The sequence below is a fragment of the Seriola dumerili genome, unplaced genomic scaffold (assembly GCF_002260705.1).
Source record: "Seriola dumerili isolate Sdu_G_001 unplaced genomic scaffold, Sdu_1.0 BDQW01000147.1, whole genome shotgun sequence".
Classification (NCBI taxonomy): domain Eukaryota; kingdom Metazoa; phylum Chordata; class Actinopteri; order Carangiformes; family Carangidae; genus Seriola; species Seriola dumerili.
Window position 1 is genome coordinate 2,289,100 of NW_019174402.1, and position 17,778 is coordinate 2,306,877.

Sequence of the window (17,778 nt, forward strand, 5' to 3'; positions counted from 1 at the left end):
ATTGCAGTACATCTGCTAGTAGGTCTAACAAACATCATTCACAGCACTCCTGGAATGAAAAATAAACTCCACATGTTTAATTCAATGCAGGCTGTTCACTAAGAGGGTGTTCATCAATTAGTAACATGATGTTTTTAATTGCGGCTTTGAAGGAATTTAGGGAGCAGGTTTTGGCAAGCAGATATGAACTGTCAAGATTAATATTATATTATTCTGACCAGACGTTGGCACATCTTGATTCAGAAATCAGAGACCGCAGTCAATCAGAGCAGTTTGCACCAGCTGGGAACCTGCTCGGGAACATCCTGTAGATTTGTTAGACAGTCTTGACAGTCTTCTACTTTTGCATAAGGCTGTATATATCAAAAAGTTACAGCTAATATGAGTTATCATTTCAATAATATAACGCTAGGATTTTCTTCTACAACTTTAGTCTTATTTCCTTAATGCATATTTTGTGGGTTTAGGAATGATGATCAGTAGGTTTTTTCAAGTACACTATGCCAGAAGCCTGTGCCAGCTATTGTTCTGCATGCTATTACATTTAAATCATTGTTATGTTTATCATTTAATTTAATATATATCTGATTCTGTGGTGATTGCTTTAGCTCAGACAGAGCACCGAAGTCATGATGGTATTTACCGAAGTTCATCATCAGTGGCACATCAATCAGCTGTTTGGCAACCAGCTGACTAGCTGACTAGGTATATTTATACAGCTATACCTGGCTACTTTTACAACCTGGCTCTTCTCACTTTTACTCTGCTGATACACTGATCCTAACACTGTTTGCTGCTGCAACTTGAGCTCTCCACCCTCCTCCTTACATGCTATATTTTTGGTACTTGTAATTTACATAAGATTTAATGTTCATGTACAAATTTATCAACAGGGGAAGTAGTTCCAGCAAAATCTTTGTTCCTGCTTGGATGCTTCCTCAAAGAGCGGTGCCTTTTCTGCCTGTTTAACTGTATAACCATTTGCAAAAGATGGTGAATTTGTTGATGTGTCTCTGACTGAAACAGCCCTTTAGAGCATTCTGTTTCAATTTACTGAGAACCCACATTATTTGAACAACATTGTTGAACAAACCTGAGTACAGTGTGTTTTTCTTTTTCCCCATTTCTCCTATTTCACAAACAATTCAGTGAAGTCTGTGGTAAAGAGAGAAAGCAAGAGTCACAATTGTTTGTTGGACTTCAAACAGCAAAGTTGTTAGTGTGGTAGACTGGTTTAAAGAAGATATGGTCATTTTAAGTCTGTCTGATCTACTTTTGGAGAAAATAACCTTTGTACTGCCCTTCTTAGAAACTTTAAATTTAGCTTTGGCTTTGTGCTGTGATAGTTTTTCTGCACTCTGGAGATTAATTTGGCCCAAGACAGCTTCAGTGAGCTCTTATAACAGAATTTCAGACCACTGGATACCATGTCAATAGAACTTTCCTGGTGTGACAGTTTGAGAAACCCTGCCGATCAGATACGGTGGTTCCATTTCTATAAGCAAGGGTACAATAAATTTAATGATTTTTCTGATGATCCTTGAGAGTTTACTTTTTGCCATTGTACCGTTTACTCTGAACATACAGTTTATTCAGATAAATGAGACATTGATTTTCATACTGTATATGAAAACATTTGCATGTTGCAAAAACTAAGTCACATGTCATGTTATTAAACATAGGAAAGACCCAACTTAAAGGTCCTAAATGAAGACAAAAAACCAGTAAGGTTCATTGACTTGATCTGTGTGGAAATTATCAAATGTCAAATTGTCAAATGTAAGGTTTGCAGACCCTGACTTGAAAAAGGTTTCACACACAATCAAAACTTGGTGGTAGAATTGTTTGTACAGTATAAAATGTTATTATAATGTGATAATATTAAAACATAATGCAAAGCTACATTTCAGTAGAATAAATACGTCTGTCAATTTTACCTTTTAGGAGGATTCTTAGTTTATACTTGTTTAATGTCTTTGTTTCTCAATTTGATTGGCTCACTTCCCCAATACATGCTCAGAGTTAATTAGTCTTTATGTTTTCCCCAAACATTATGAAGCTGATTTTATGTAATCAGATAATTAGTGTCATCATTCTTTCACCAAGCACTAAATGTGCTCTAGCTCTATGTTTACTCTGTCTTCTGTAGGTAGTCAAAGTGTGTTTTTGTGCGTGTGTGTATCTGCAAATGTAAAACCAGGTGTAAGTGTTTGGTTGTGGTAGCACACGTTTTTTTTCCATTTTCATTTATGTTTATAGTCTATAAACATGAGTTTTGTCAGTAGCAGCTGCAGAGGACAGTCATCAAACATACTACATATTTTTTCTTTGTCTTTCATTGTCATAAACAAATCATCCACTTGAGGATCTGCCCCTCATTATTTTATAGCCCCCTCTACATGCATTCCTTGTATACTTTATTTCCATGCACCATAAATGCATTTCTCTAATTATGAGCGGGAAAGTTTGGTTTCAGTGATGAGACATAGGCAGCCGTTTTGTGTTATGTTGAAATACCTGTTCCTTCACGATAAGACCGCAAACATGTGCACACAGCCAATCCCTGAATGTTCAGTTCTCAAAGAGGATACAAGTGTCAGTCAGAATTGGAACTGCTGTTTAGTCTACTTTACATTTTCATGCTCCATCTTTGGGTCAAACCTAAAATTAACTGCTTGATAATCTCACTCACTCACTCACTCACTCACTCACTCACTCACTCAATCACTCACTCAAGTTTCATACCTTTTGAAGATTGGCCTTGTTTTCATTATGTCAGTATTTTGTCTTTATTCTCTGTCTGTCCTTGTTCAACCAGCATCAGTTTTCCAGCAATTGTTGTGGCTCAGTCTGAAGCTTTAGAAATCTTTAGTCTCTGTGTAATTATATTGTTGTTGCATTAAACTACTATTGCTATGGTATTTAGTGACTTATTAATTGAAGATGACGTCGAACAGATTGTTTTTGGCACGTAGTTATTGTATAATTCTGTTATTGCACACTCTCACACTTTTTTCATATTCTAGTATATGACCAAATCTGAATCTTTCCTCGAGGGGATAGCCAATAAGAGTATTCCCAAAACAAGCAAAACGTTTCTTTCTATCATTACCTATGTTTATCTATCCTCTGTTTCCACCACAATTAAAGCTATTTCCAGTAAAATATGTTTTCTTCTATGGTTGTACTTGTGAAAGTATCTAAATAATGTTCAATGTCTTATGTAATAAAACATACTGTATGTCTCTAACACTTTATTTGTGTTTCCAAAATTGGAGATGCAGTATTGCTCCTGCATAACAGATATAACAATCAAATGGAACAGGAATCAAGATACACCATCTCCCAGTATACTTATTGTGTGTAGATCCTCTAATATACTGGGGTAACTCTCATAGATAGTATAAAAGAGTTATCTTTTAAACCTCAAATCCTTGACAGTGCACTTTTGACTGCACCAACAACGGCTATACCTCAACAAGACCTTCAACCAGACATTTCAAGTGAACTGTGCACTCACTAAGGAGATAATGATGGCTGCTGTCATAGAAGTGACAGAATTACTTTGTGTCAAAAGTTTTGTTCTCACCCGTATGCTACTTTCCTGTCTTTGGCGCTTAGCCTAGAGCCCAGCATGGCTCCTCTTGAGTGGCCAGGGAAAGTGCTGAGTAACTTGGCCAGAGCCTCAGGGGCTCAGCCTGGGTGTTGCTGGCTTCCTGAAAGCATATCGATCTGGCTGAATGCTTGAATGCATCACTGGGTGCCTGCGCGTTGCTGGATGTCGGCTTGTGTGTGAAATTACGTTTGCTTATGGATTTGTGTGTTTGTGTGTGACTGTATGTGTGCTTATGTGTGTTTGGGTATTCCTGTGTGTGTATCTGTAGCACAGTAACATGCAAGCCTGTTTGACTGACAGGTTTGGGTGTTACTACAGTTGGCAGGAAGTTTTCTGCTTTTTTTTGTGTTTGGCTGTGAAATAGGTTGGCAAATATCCCTTCCTCTGCTTTGGCCAAAATAGACCTGCCATGAACTTACAGACTAAGGATGTCATGAGAACCAACACTGTGACACAAGTCGATGCCAAAATTCTGAAAGTGTGACAGTACTTATTTTTCTGTAGTACCGTAAGTACTGAAGGTAATGTGTATGTTGTACATACTGGAGATGTCATGTGACTGTTCAGCCTGGCAGACTGTCACCTTGTTTGTCAATTTAAACTATGCCTACCTCTTCACACTGGCTCTATAGAGATATTTGCATGCTTGTGTGTGTGCATGCACACATGCATGTGTGCTAGCACTGTGTGTGCAGGAGCTTGTGGAATTTCAATGGTATTGATGCCAACTACTAAATTTCTTGTATCGTGACATTAAAAGACAAATCTAAAGTGTGATTGGAGAAATAGGATGACAATGTCCCATCCACAGGGCACGAGGGGTCACTGAATGGTTTGATGAGTATGAAAATGATGTGAATCATATGCTATGACCTTCACAGTAACCATATCTCAAGAAGAAGATTTTGGACTGAAGTGTTAGATAGTACCCTATCTTTTCGAATAATGGTGTTCATTCCTCCACTAGAGTCTTTTAGAGTCAATGCCAAGGAACATTGAAGCTGTTTTGGTCATACATGGTTGCCCAACACCTTACTGAGACACTTTATGTTGGTTTGTCCTTTAACTTGTCACCCTGTATTTGAACATACGCTACAGGTGCACTGGTACAGCAGCACAGGCAGGATGTATCATTGGAGAGGCATGAAGCCAAAACAAATATATACATGATCACATGTCTAATCTCTGCACCATCTGGCATCTAATCTAAACTTGTGCATTCATCCTTACAAATGAACAATCACAGACTCCACCAGCACTGATGAATATACACAGTTCAGGTTTTAAAGTTCTGCATCCAAACACTCAATAGGTAATAGAGTAAATAACTAAACTCATACTCCTGGTCTCATTGTCCGCCCTAAAAGCTCTAGCTACTTATTTCAAAATCAAAGATGCCATCTTAAAGGCTGTCCTGACTTTCAAATCCGAAATTAAGATAGCACAAATTGCAGCTGGACTGAAAGTTACAGCTAATAATATAGAAGGCAAGAGATGATTTATTTTTTTTTAAAAGAACTCATTGTTCAGAGAATTGATTTTATTCATCTTGGTGTCATTTGTCTGTGGACCTAATGTGGAAATAATACCATATAAACAACAGGTTAACCAGAAACACAATAAATCACATGACTTAATTAAGAAACTGAGACCTTGTGTGAAGTTTTCTGGTGAGACCAGATTGTGACTTGAGGCTTGGGCACCACAAACTGTACAAACTGATTAAAGCCCATGAAGGCTGTGAGGCCGTGAAGCTTTTTTTTTGTCACATTGCCTATAGGAATGCCAATATCAGTTTCAGCTGTTGCATACTGGGAGCATAAGCCCCAAGCACTGAACCCTCACTGAGTTAAATAACCTGGTTGCTCAGCAATAATATAAATTATAATAATGTTTATTTATATAGCACTTAATGTAGTATGTAACTGTGTGAGTGCAGTAAGCTGCAACAAGCCCAGATGCTCTATAAGGAATGTGACAGCACTTAGTGAAATCATGTTATGAGGGGCAGAGGCATATCCGTGGATAATGAAGTGCAAAGCTAATACTTAATACAGTATGTAGTGTGTGATTCTTACTTTCTGAATATAATAAAAGCATACGTGTTAATAATGTTGTTTAATCAAATCAAATGAAAACAAATCATCATAGTGTCTTGATAGAAAAAAGAAACAGGCACAGTACTTGCTGCTCTGTGTGTGTAAACTTGTTCTTGCCAGAGTTCAGTGAATTATTTATTTTTTCATTCCAATTTTCACATCAGAACACTACGAAATGTTGGTAAATCCCTCAAGCAAAGTCTGCAACACCGCAGACTTGAGGAAAGTGTGCATAAAAGGCTCAAAATGTCCACGAGGAAGCCTTCAAGCACTTTCATAGCAGGACGGCCCTAAGCCCTCATGGACTTTTTGTGAAGCACATTAAGCACCAGGCCATTGACATGCATCATTCATGACTAATCATGGAAATTAACCAAAAACTACATGCTTTTACACAGGGTACACAGTCTGTAAATGTAATCCTCAGAATCAGAAAAAACTGGATGATCCCCGCAGAGAAATTTGTTACAATTACACAGCACACAGTTAGAAAAGACGAAATGAATAAGTAAAAAATTAAAAATGACTATAGATAGTAACATTAGCATACAACATGTCCAAGGTCCTATTTCCTCTGGTAGAGTAGGCCACAAACTGTGAAAGTGGGGAGAATCTTGTCCAGAGTCTCACGCTAACAGAGCGAATAACGTCATACACGGTTGCCAGGTTAACAAAGGGCTGGATGTGGAGCACAATCAAGATAGTGTGTAAGATCTCCATGGATATGATAGTATGGACGTAGCCCCATGGTTCGATGTCTGGGCTGCAGAAAGTTGTCATCTCTATTTTTTTTCACTGTCAGATTTATTTTTGTCTGCCTGAACCGTCTTAAGGTTGTGGATGCTAGTGATAGGATCCAGAGTATCTGCCATGACTGTGAAACACTACACTCACTGACGTCCCTCTGATTCTTCACTAAGGCTCGTCCATCTTATTGTCCAGTGATCCCACAGTGATCCCACATTACCCAAGATAAAAGAAGGAAAATACGCTCTTCTCCATCACTCTCTGTTGTCTGGACCCAGCTCTCTTACCTCATCACTGTATTCCCTCTCTGCATCCTCTCTGTGTACTCCTTGTGAGAAGATGCCATTTAAAAAAGTTACCAGTAAAAATATAAAGTTGTAAAGTATGACAAAAGAAGAAAGGTAAAAAGTTGAAAAAATAACAAAACCAGAAGGAACAACAACAACAGGCTGCATGCGTATCGCACAACAAAGCCCCAACCAAGTTTAACATCAGGTCCAGGGAAAGTGGTGGAAGTAGCAGCATCAAAATATAATATTTATAGCTCCAGTTAATTTAAAGTCAAGAGCACAGCACTGCTGCAGTACTCAGTGAGTGTCAGCGAGTGGTCACTGACACTCTTTCTATGACTCAGAACTTCCCCTGCTGCTCCTGTAGCGCCAGATGGTCTCTCAATCCCAATCATATGTTTCAAAGCATATGGAATGACTTTTGCCCTCTAGAATTTATTTTGGCACTGAGTTCAAAATGGCTATTTTAGGGCTGATTATCAACAGTGTGACCAACACCACCCTATTTTCACATATTACCCTGTGATCCCTCAAAGTCAAATTGATCAGGTGACATGTTCAGATTCCCATCACATTTTCCTGTGCCTCAATAACTGGTTGTCTGGCTGGTTTGCTGGTACATCGTAGTCAGTTTTGAGGCTGAGATGACTGACAGTCTTTATAGCAGTCTTGCAGAGCAGTTGGAGATCATCTGGGTCATTGTATTGGCTGCCTGGTGGCGCAGATAAATGACTAAGATCTTCATTTCTCTAATTTGCTGATATACCAATTAAGCACCTGCTGCACTGAGTATTGTCTTTTAATATCTGGCTTGCTAATGATGCTCTTATGCAGGTGTCTTAGAGTTACTGCATAGCTGTGAAACTGATTGACCATTTGATGTGTATTTATATGGCTATTGCAATGATTTTGTGTGTCTCCATTCTGCCAGGCTATCTTACTATCATCAGCTGGCATCCATCCCTGCCCCAGCCCTCTTTGATGAAATGCTTTGCCCTGCCACTGACAAACAAACACAGGCTGACTGAAGTTTGTTATGGTGCGAGAATAAGCCTCACTCACTCCCTTCAGATCTGTTACTGTGGTTAACCTTGTCAAGCTAAGCTTCTGGGGATCTCAATCATGTAGATATGCTGATACATTTTCACATATTTTCACATAAAAACTGGTTGAGGAGTGCAATGATGGGTTTTGAAATAAGAATTTAAATGAATTCACATTTAAGCAGATGTAACCTTGAAACAGGGAACTTCAAAGACCAAGCCTGTAGGCCTAAACATTTCCAGCTTGCATGTAGACAGCAGGATGTTTACTGTTGCTGTCAGAGTTATGAATGCATTTTATTTACTATGGAAAAACCTTGAACAGAATATTTTCACCAATGGGATGACAAATTTGCTGATGGGATGCATGAAATTAATTAAATTTAAGTGAACATTGTTTGCTTATGTTTACCTTCCTCTACTCCCTTTACACTGAGAAGCGCAGACAGGTTCACTCACTTAAATCATACACCAGCGCAGATATGACACTTAAATAAACGCATATGTGAGATGAATGCTTTTCCCGTTAGAAATGTGTGAAGCGCAATTCCCTGTCTTTATCTGCCTTAGGCCTCATTATGAAGTGCTGCTGGTAATAATGAGGATCTGATTTAGTGGGTTTTGTCTTATGTTTGGGTTTGTGACTGCGATTGAGTGACTGAGCGGAGAGGAGTCAGTCTGTGACTTTGTTTGCATCCCGATGAACACGGATGATTATAAACAAAAGTATTGCAGGCCGTCGGGGGGAAATACACTTTGCAATTATTGCAGAGAAAAGATGCTCAGAAAACCTTGTTAAATCTAAGCCCAAGGTTCTTTCTTATTCGCCTTTTTTTGTCAAGGATGAATATTATGATTGCAAATATCCTAGTTAAATAAAACTGTGAGAAAACCTCAGGCAGATAGATGGATGGATAGATCGTTAAGTTGAAATTTCCAAAGTCCTTGTTCCATCAGGTAGATGAATTACACTGCAGCAATTTAATGCTGCATGCAGTTAAAGAGCAGCAACTCTCATCATTGCAAATGTATTCTGTTTAGAAATTACTCAGCTATTTAGCATGGCCTGTCTCTGACAATGAAGTCACAGCATCTGGAGCAATGCTGATTTCTGCAGCTGAAAATCCACCTGTGCTTAACATGTATCATAACATCTGGCCAAAACTAAGAAGCAGGGCTGAAGCGTACTTCAATCATAAGTGGCTGCTGCCTACAGTGGAGACATTTCTTTTAAAATAGTATACAGTCCACTTTATGTTCCCTTGGTTATTGGTGATCTTTGCCATGCTAAGGGTCTGTCAATCCACCGCATTCATCCAGACTGAAGTACCTCAACAACTATGGGATGGGTTGCAATGACATTTTGTACGTATATTTACGGTCTTCAGAGAATGAATCCTGCTAACATCGCTGATCCTATGATTCTAATACCACCATGAGGTTGACTTTTGAAATACAACAACTGTTACATCCTATTACCATAGGATTTAGTGCACATATCCATGGTGTCCAGAGGATGAATCCTAATGACTTTGCTTATCATCCGAGGTGTGTATTGTTGTTTCAAGTAAAAATCTCTCCTTGACTATTGGCTGGTTTGTGATTTATAAAAACAAAAAAAAAAAAAGAAAAAAAAAAGTCATTCATGTCCCCCTCAGGCTGAATTGTAATGACTTTAGTAATGCCTGGATATTTAAGCATTTAACTCAAAGCACTGCTAGTACCTAAACACAGCCTCACAGAGCTAAGTCATGGTCTTGTTTAAAAGGTAGATAATGAGAGGAATAATGATAGGATGAAGATTTGTAGCAGCTTTGGCTAAGTGGGATTTGAAGACAGTTGTACTGTATGTGACCATGATACAGTTCACGTGGAGCTGTTCGAGCATCAATTATGCCAGATAAGACCTCTGGTGTTAGCTTTAAATGAGACTCACAAGGTGAGCATAACCCTGAGTCTGGAGTGAAAGAGCACTGAGCTGGCCCTCATTATTTCACCATGATTACTCTATCTCTCACTCACTCACTCTCTTATTTCTCATCTGTCTCTTTTACTGATTTTCAGTAGCAGAAAGAGACAAACAGCAACCTCAGTGTATGCACAACACTGAATGAAGCATCTCTGGATGTTGACTGTGATGATGAGGAGTCTTAACAGATCAATGTAACAAATCAAATCACCAATCCAGTTGCTATATTTAGCACAGCCCCAAACAAAACCTCTTCATGTACATGGTGAATGATGGTGATTCTGATTTAAATGAGATGACTGTGGTCCCAGATAGCTTCGACTTTGCACTGTTTGTAGAATGACTTCAACTCAGCTGCTAAGCTGTTAGTGACTGATTTATTTTGTAAGTGCCAGCTTATCATAATCAGCTTTTGCACATTTCTAAGCTGGTGATTCAACACAATCTCTGAACCTCAAGTAAATAATTTTAAGAATGTCAGTGCTGCACAGTGTAACTTCTCCACTGTTTGACAGTTTTTGTTGTATCTTAAAATAGAAAATAAAATGCTAACAATAGAAATATGTTTCACAGGGCATAAGTTGATGGTGACATTCTATAGCCTTGTTATTGTCAGAACACTCGAGGGACTCAATGTGTGTCATGATTAGCTAGTTATTTTCTGTTGGCTGAAATGAATTGTACATCATGACAAAGAGGTGCTCAAAAGGTAAATAAATAAATAATAATAAGATATTGTGAGAATAAGGAGATAAACAACTTGTTCTGCACTCATCAAAAGTTAATAATGTTGTTTTAACAATCTGAAATGCAGTCACTTCCTTTTTAATGGACAGTACCATCAAAGGTACATTTCAAAAGCTGTTGGTCTTCACTGCTGTTTTGTGTGAGACAGTAATGAACCTTGGGTAATCTGGGTAAGAAAAAGACAAATGTCCATCTGGCTTCTGATACAATTTACAGAACTGATAAAGCTTTTGTCAGAACTTTGTGTGAGTGGTTCTTCAGGATTTGAGTGACGCTGCATTTATGCAATGTCGGCAGAATGGGAAGAACAGGATTATTTCAAGGTGGTTAGCCCTACAGTGAAATTTGAAGTTACACCAGGTAAACAAGCTAAACTAGCTATTTTTGTTGTGTATATTTGTAGCAATTACCAAGTCAAACTAGATTGAAAAACACTGGATTTTATTTTGTTGTAACTGCTAGTGGTGCTGCATTTTCAGCTTTTTCCTCAAAAGTTTGTTGAATTTTCACCAAGTGGAAGATATCGTCGATGTCAGAAAATCCCCATATCAATATCATATCATTATATGAAAAGAATGCAGCATGAAACAATGTCTCCTACATTACGCTTACTACTAATTTGTCTTATCTGTTGCATTTTGTCAGGAAATGCACTTCCTGTCTCGATATTGTTCCCTCGCAATGTGTTTTGAGTGAAGAAGGTGCTACGTTTTTGTCATTTGCAGGGAGGTGGTTGGAGTGATGCTGGTCATACAAAGCGGTCCCCATGTAGGTTAAAGGAATGAAACTAAGGCTAAGGGTTGGTTTCTTTTGTGGTTTCTTTTACATATTCTCAACATAAACATAAAGACTTGCAGATAGATTCATTAGCAACATTTTGTCATGAGAGTGGTGTTATTTGTAACAGTAGGTCACAGGGGGTCAAAGTTCAACTGATGCTTACACTTTACAAATCTTGGTTGATCCAACATCTTGTCAGGACGTTTTCTCTGTTTTCCTTTCGGAGTTTGGTGTACATTTCAGAATAATACAGCCACAAATAATGTTCTGGAAGAGCACAGGAAACTAAATTTTGTTTTACATTTTCCTCTTCAAGGCATCATCACATTTGTTTCTCAAACAAAGTGGTTTCTTTACACTGTCACCAGGGTGGAATTGATTTCAGTTTCTGGATGTCCTCTATGTTTTTTGTACAATAGGGTTTGCTAAATGTGACACAATTTACCATTGGACACGTATATCATACCTGCAGTCCTGCATGCATAAATGTTAGTATGCACAGACCACAATTACACTGACAAATGCAATATATACAGTTCCCCTGCTCTGAGTGACATGAAAAATACCATTTGGTTGGCTAGCAACTCAGATTCTATACACTGCCCTGTTTCACCTGATGATTAACAATCCTACATCTGACAAATTGGGATTGGTTGGAGTGGCAGTAAAGGTGGAGGTAGGGGGTCTTAGTCATGCGTTAAACCCAAGATGAATGATTCTGCCAGCAAGACCCCCCTAGTTGGCAAAATCTGTCAAACTGTTATCTTCTTAGATGAATAGCCCAAGCCTTGTTACCATTGAATCCCAGTAATGGGTCTTATACAATGCCCTGTGATCGGAAACTCTTGGGTAAAATGCAATTCAGGGTGTAAATACATTTTTAAAAGCAGTTTCCTCTCTTATGCCAGGTGATTATTTGAGAATGGTGTTCTCCTGAGCCTTTTTTACGAGGCTGAGCACACTCTGTCTGGTTAGACACGGCAGCTATCAGCTCAAACACACCCGTGCTACCACCTTTGAGATTACTGCTCTGATTCCCATCTCTCCCATCATGGAGACTTGACATTTAGTTACAAGAGAGAAAATTGTCTTCAAAACACCTCAGAGGAAAACTTCAGTACCTGACAAAGGAGGGAAAAAAAATCTAATTTATGGGCTGACAAAAAGAGTGGAGCCAATGTAAATACACATGGATAATGTTTGCTGTCGCAGTATGTTTCTTAATCTTTGAGATGCAGAAAACATGATTGAATATTTGTGTGTAGGTGCTTTGTTTTCATTACTGATGAACATTTTATGTTTGATCTTGTAGAACGTAACTGATGTGACTGAGTATAAAGCTTACATTTAGTTCTTGATGCAGAAAGTTATTTATCTTCATGGAAGGATTTTATGTTACATTTCTGACAGACATCGCTGGATGTTGCATGTAATTTGTAAGACACAAAATGTGCAAAAAGAAAGGTGTAGATTGTTCTGTAAATTCAATTTTGTTTCTGAATTTAATTCTCACTTGTAATTACTAAACACGTCGTGTATACATTTTTTTCTAAAAGCTTAAATTAGAACTTTGAAGTGGTGTTTTTGGTGCTAAGAAAGCTGACGGAATAGGCAATCAAGCCTTAAATAACCATGGCCCTGTGTGTCCGAGTTTCTGGTACATTTGCTATTCACAGGCTCTACGGGAGGTTCTGGACTGAAAGGAACTTGAATGTCAATCTTGAGGAAGAAGTTGCACCCCCACCCTCCTTCTCCTCCTGAGGCATCAGTGAGGGATTTTGGAGACCCTAATCCATGTTGTGCAAAGTTGTTTCAACCCTGAGCCAGCACTCTGAAGAAAGAAAGTGGGTGCGTGGTGGTGCTGGTGGTGAGCGGGGGTAACTTGCGTTCTGTCATTGTTGCCTGACTTCAAAGCCGCCAGCTCACCATGCTCTCTTCTGAAATTCCCCAAAACCTTACAACATTAGAATACCATCAAACACTCTCCGGCTGCCTTTGAAATGCCACTGACACTGTTTGGCGCAGCAATTTGCAGGCTCTAATGAGCGCGCCCATGTTATTGAAATAAATCTGAGGCTTGTAATGGGAATGGAAATGAACACATCTTTCATACTTTGGCTTAGAAGTGAGAGTTAAACATTGAGATGGAGCCTTGTTTTCTTCGAGAGTAGGTTGTTGACTTTGTAGCTCTTACTCAGTGCTCATTGTAGCCTTGCCTTTCCGGCCATTTTCTTTTTTATGATTGTCCTTTCCCTTGTTTTTTCTCCCCTCCCCCTATTCTTCACTCCGTTATTCTTTTCATCCCCTCACCCAGATGGCAGAAAATGATTCTGTCCAGAGGGAAGATCTTAAAATGTCTGCAGTGAGAATGATAAAAGAAGCCAGACTAAACAGTCACAAAGGTTAAGTGCACTAAATGAGAGCTTTGATAGACTTCAGTCTATTGATTTTATAGTGAGAGCAGCACTAACCATGGACTTGATTCCCATTTCTCTTGTGTGCTGGCATGATGGGAGATAGACGTGTATGGATTGCGTTTAAATCAGACATGCAGCCCTTGTCTCTACATGGTAAAATGATGGGAAGAGTGGAGGGGTAAGTAGACATGGAAATGAGAGCAAGTGGGTAGTTAAAATGTTTTTGGGGAAGATGAATTAAAAGTTAAAATCACGTAAAGGTCGGCTTTGTGTTAATGCACTAACTGGCTCAACTGAATACCCTCGCCTTGACTGTCTTGCATTAACGCTGATCAATAAAATCAGATGTAGTTGGATAAGTAAAGTTGCAAACTTGAACAGCTACTTTGTCAGAAAAGTTTACATTGCAGCCAAAAACATTCAAACATTTAATAACAATAATAATTAAGTCAACTAATAATTGCCTTATTATTTTTATTTTTTTTATGAAACTGGGATATTGGATATCATGCTGCATGCTGTGCAAGTAATTTTATACACAACAGCAGGACACAGTGAAGTTTGTTACTTTGCTTAGAAGTTGGAGTAATGAAACCCCTCAGCAGCAGCTCCAGTTAATGCATTTTTGAGTCAGTAGTAAAAACATTGCATTTCATATGACTGCTTCACAATTAAAGCCACCCAGTGTTATACCAATGTAGTGCATTTAATGTGAAGCAGCAGCAGCAGCAGCAGCAGGAAATGGTTTGTTTGCATTAGCAGTAACTTAATACAGCTCTCATACTGTTAGAATAAACAGTGACATTGATATCAATGTGATTTGTAAAAGTATTGCTGCATCCATGCATCTTTTCGTGTAAATCCCTCATGTGTAAGAGTCCACCAGAAAGAATAGAAACTACAATTAAGACACGTAATTACATAATAAATTCATTAACTGACTGTTGTTGAAAACAAATAGTATGAGAAATTGGGTTTTGTTTCATGAAATTCTTAAGGATGGTAACTTTAAAGAGCAAGTATTCCCTGAAAACAGTTTTAAAATAATATTTTTGGCTGTTTTTTCACAAATACAATACTTTGTTTGGTTGCCATCCACTAATATTGATCCTGCATTTTTACAGGAAAACTGTAGGTCAGACTATTTGTGCATATATAAACTATTTGTATTGCAATACATTAAAATACATTGTATTTGTAAGGCAGTGACCATTTGATCATCAAGACATTTACAGTATATTGGTTTTAAGTTTTAAAGAGCTGGTTCAGCAGAGAAAGCTCGCAGTCTTTGTACTGTGTATGTGAACTGTGCTTTATACTCAGAGAGACACCACTGATCCACAAGGTACTCAAAGATGACCTCTCAGTCGCACTGTGAACAGGAAAGAGAGACATTCAGATCGTTTGTGAAGAATTTCCTTCACCTGGTCATGAGAAATCACCAAGTTGTCAGTGTTACATTAACATTAATAATGATGTCCATATGGAATATCCTTTACATCATGTTTCAATTTGCAGGAAATATTTGATTTCAAACAGAATTCTCAAAAATACTCAAAAATAAATAATGAAGACTTATATAGGCCACCATATGTCCGTGGCAGGAACTTGGAGGCTTGAAATTATTTTGCACTTACAGACCCACACTGAAAGTCGTACAGTCCCATGTGATTCCTGTTGCACTTGCTTTGGTAATGAACAGCACATGTACACATCCACTTACTCCGGGACCCAACAGCATGAAGTATCATGGGAGGCTGAGGTAAGGAGGAGGCGAAGGATGAGGAAGGGGAGGATTGTCAGGGCTGAGGATGGGGAAAGACATGGGGATCATGTTGCGACACCAAGGGGAGTGTGCGAGAGAGATAAAGAGAGGATGAACATGATCAGAGGGGATAAAGCCTGGTAGAGTCCTTGGCGATATCTCCCTCAGTCAGAAAAGACAAGCTCACATGTGCACACGTCACATGCACATTACTTAAAGGTGACACTTTTCTTCTCCTGTACCTTAAATCCTTTCCTCCTCCTCTAGCCCTGGTCCTCTAGCAAGTGGGTGCCACAGCATTCTCTGTACCAAAAGCAACAGTCCTGCAAGAGCAAGTCAGACACATTAATACGTATACAATGCACAGCAAGTTATGCAGTGGGTCATAAATATTGCAGCAGGTTTGTGTGAGTAAAGATAACTGACTTTTATTGTAGCCTAGCTGATGGAGCCATTCAGAATATTCTACTCTTCCTTCGTGGTATCTGCTTATCTTCAGGGCTTTCGTTTATATCTGTGAAACACTTGTTTTTGTGGATCATTTTGCAATTCCTCAAATTCTTCTTTACAGTGCAGTGCATATTATAGTGAGAATGTGTCATATGGCAGATTTTTCTTGACATTTCTGTTGTTATTTCTGTTGTATTTTGTTTACAGTGAAGGCATAACATCTACCCATTCTGTGTGTTTCTTCCAGTGGAGTTTGATGACTGTGCGGGGAACGAAGACGTAACGTTTGAGGTGTCGGACCCCAGCTTCCAGGTGGACGGGGATCTGAATTTGGTTCCACATCAGGACGTCCTGTACAGCGGGCCAGTCCTCTTCATCCATGGGGTCAGTGCACATACAGATGACATGGCACAGGTGGAAATCATTGGACTGCCGGTTCAGTCACAGCACACTCTAAGGGTGAGTAGAAAATTCTGTGTATGTGTTTGTGTTTAATCAGTTTTTTTGTTTACACTTCATCAGAATTGAAAAGGTTATGCTTCATTTAAGACTGAAAAGGTTACTGTAATTTAGTATAACTGGACATAATATAGACTTGATTAAATAACATTGCCTGTGGGTGAATAAGAGGATTTACAACATTTTTTTTAGTTCAACATTTTGTTTGGATAAACTTATTTGTTTCCTGCCAAGATTTAGAGGACAAGGTTGAGACCACTGTCTGTACTGCAAATATAAATGTAAAGCCAGTAATTGGTTAGCTTAGCTTGGCACAAAGACTGGAATCAGGGAGGAACAGTTAGCCTGGCTCTATCCAGGCTAGCTAATATCTTAAGTGTTTCATCGGTATAGAAACCGAAGTGTAAACAAGACCTGTTGCAGTGTTGTTTTATTTGTATTTCTGTACAGATAAAACAAATGGTTAGTCGGTTGCCCTGCTGTCTGGCTTGGCTAGCTATCACAGACTCATGCTAGTTTGTTTAATTTATAATTCCAAAAATTGTCCTCCCTACATGCAGGCAAACCTTACTTGTGTGCAACAATGACAGAAAGTAAGTGGACTGTACAGTTAACTGTTACACAGACTGTTATGTTGATGTTCAGGAAATGCAGTAGTTTGTGTTGTTAGCCCTAAGTGCCTGTTACTATCAGTTACTTGGTGGTTAATGATGCTAATATTAGCTAAAGCGCCTTGTTAAATTACATCCATCCATTCATTAGCTGTAGGGTCATAGGGGGGCTGGAGCAAATCCCAGCTGACATTGGGCGAGGGCAGGGTCGCCAGCCTATCACAGGGCTGACATATAGAGATGAACAACCAGTCACACTCACATTAACACCTATGGGCATTTCAGAATTGCCAGTTAATTTAATGTGCATGTGTTCGGATTGTCGTAGGAAGCCAGAGTACCGAGAGGGAACCCATGCAGGAACAAGGAGAACATGCAAACCCCACATAGAATGTGGTCCGAACCCAGAACTACTTGCTGTGAGCAGTATAATGTAAACCCACATTCAGTCTCCCTGTCCTAATCTGACCCTCCCATTTTGGTGAAAAACTCCTTTAACATCTAAATGCTCCCATACAGTAGCTTCAGTTTTCCTCTACAGAGTTGAGAGTAGTATCAATCTTCTCATGTAACTTGTATCAATCCTCTCAACAACTGTTAAAATATTCCTGTAAAAGAGGAGAGAAGATGGGAAGTTTAGCATGTAAGGTTAGCTAGAGATGTAAAGACAAGCACTGGATGTCATTCACAAAACATTCATACATTAGTGATCTTAATTGCAAATTAAAAACGTTAAAAACTAAATTCATCAAACGTTCAGAGGCATCTGTTGTCAATTATATTAA

General features: G+C 38.8%; 1 protein-coding gene across 2 annotated transcripts in view; it reads left to right on the forward strand.

Moving 5' to 3' along the window:
* Positions 1-17,778, forward strand: part of cdh13 (cadherin 13) — a 298,033-nt gene that overhangs the window by 94,331 nt on the left and 185,924 nt on the right. For both annotated transcript variants that reach the window (XM_022749887.1, XM_022749888.1), the window contains exon 3: positions 16,171-16,382. In XM_022749887.1, the coding sequence (XP_022605608.1) occupies positions 16,171-16,382 (212 nt within the window). The remainder of the gene's footprint in view (positions 1-16,170; positions 16,383-17,778) is intronic.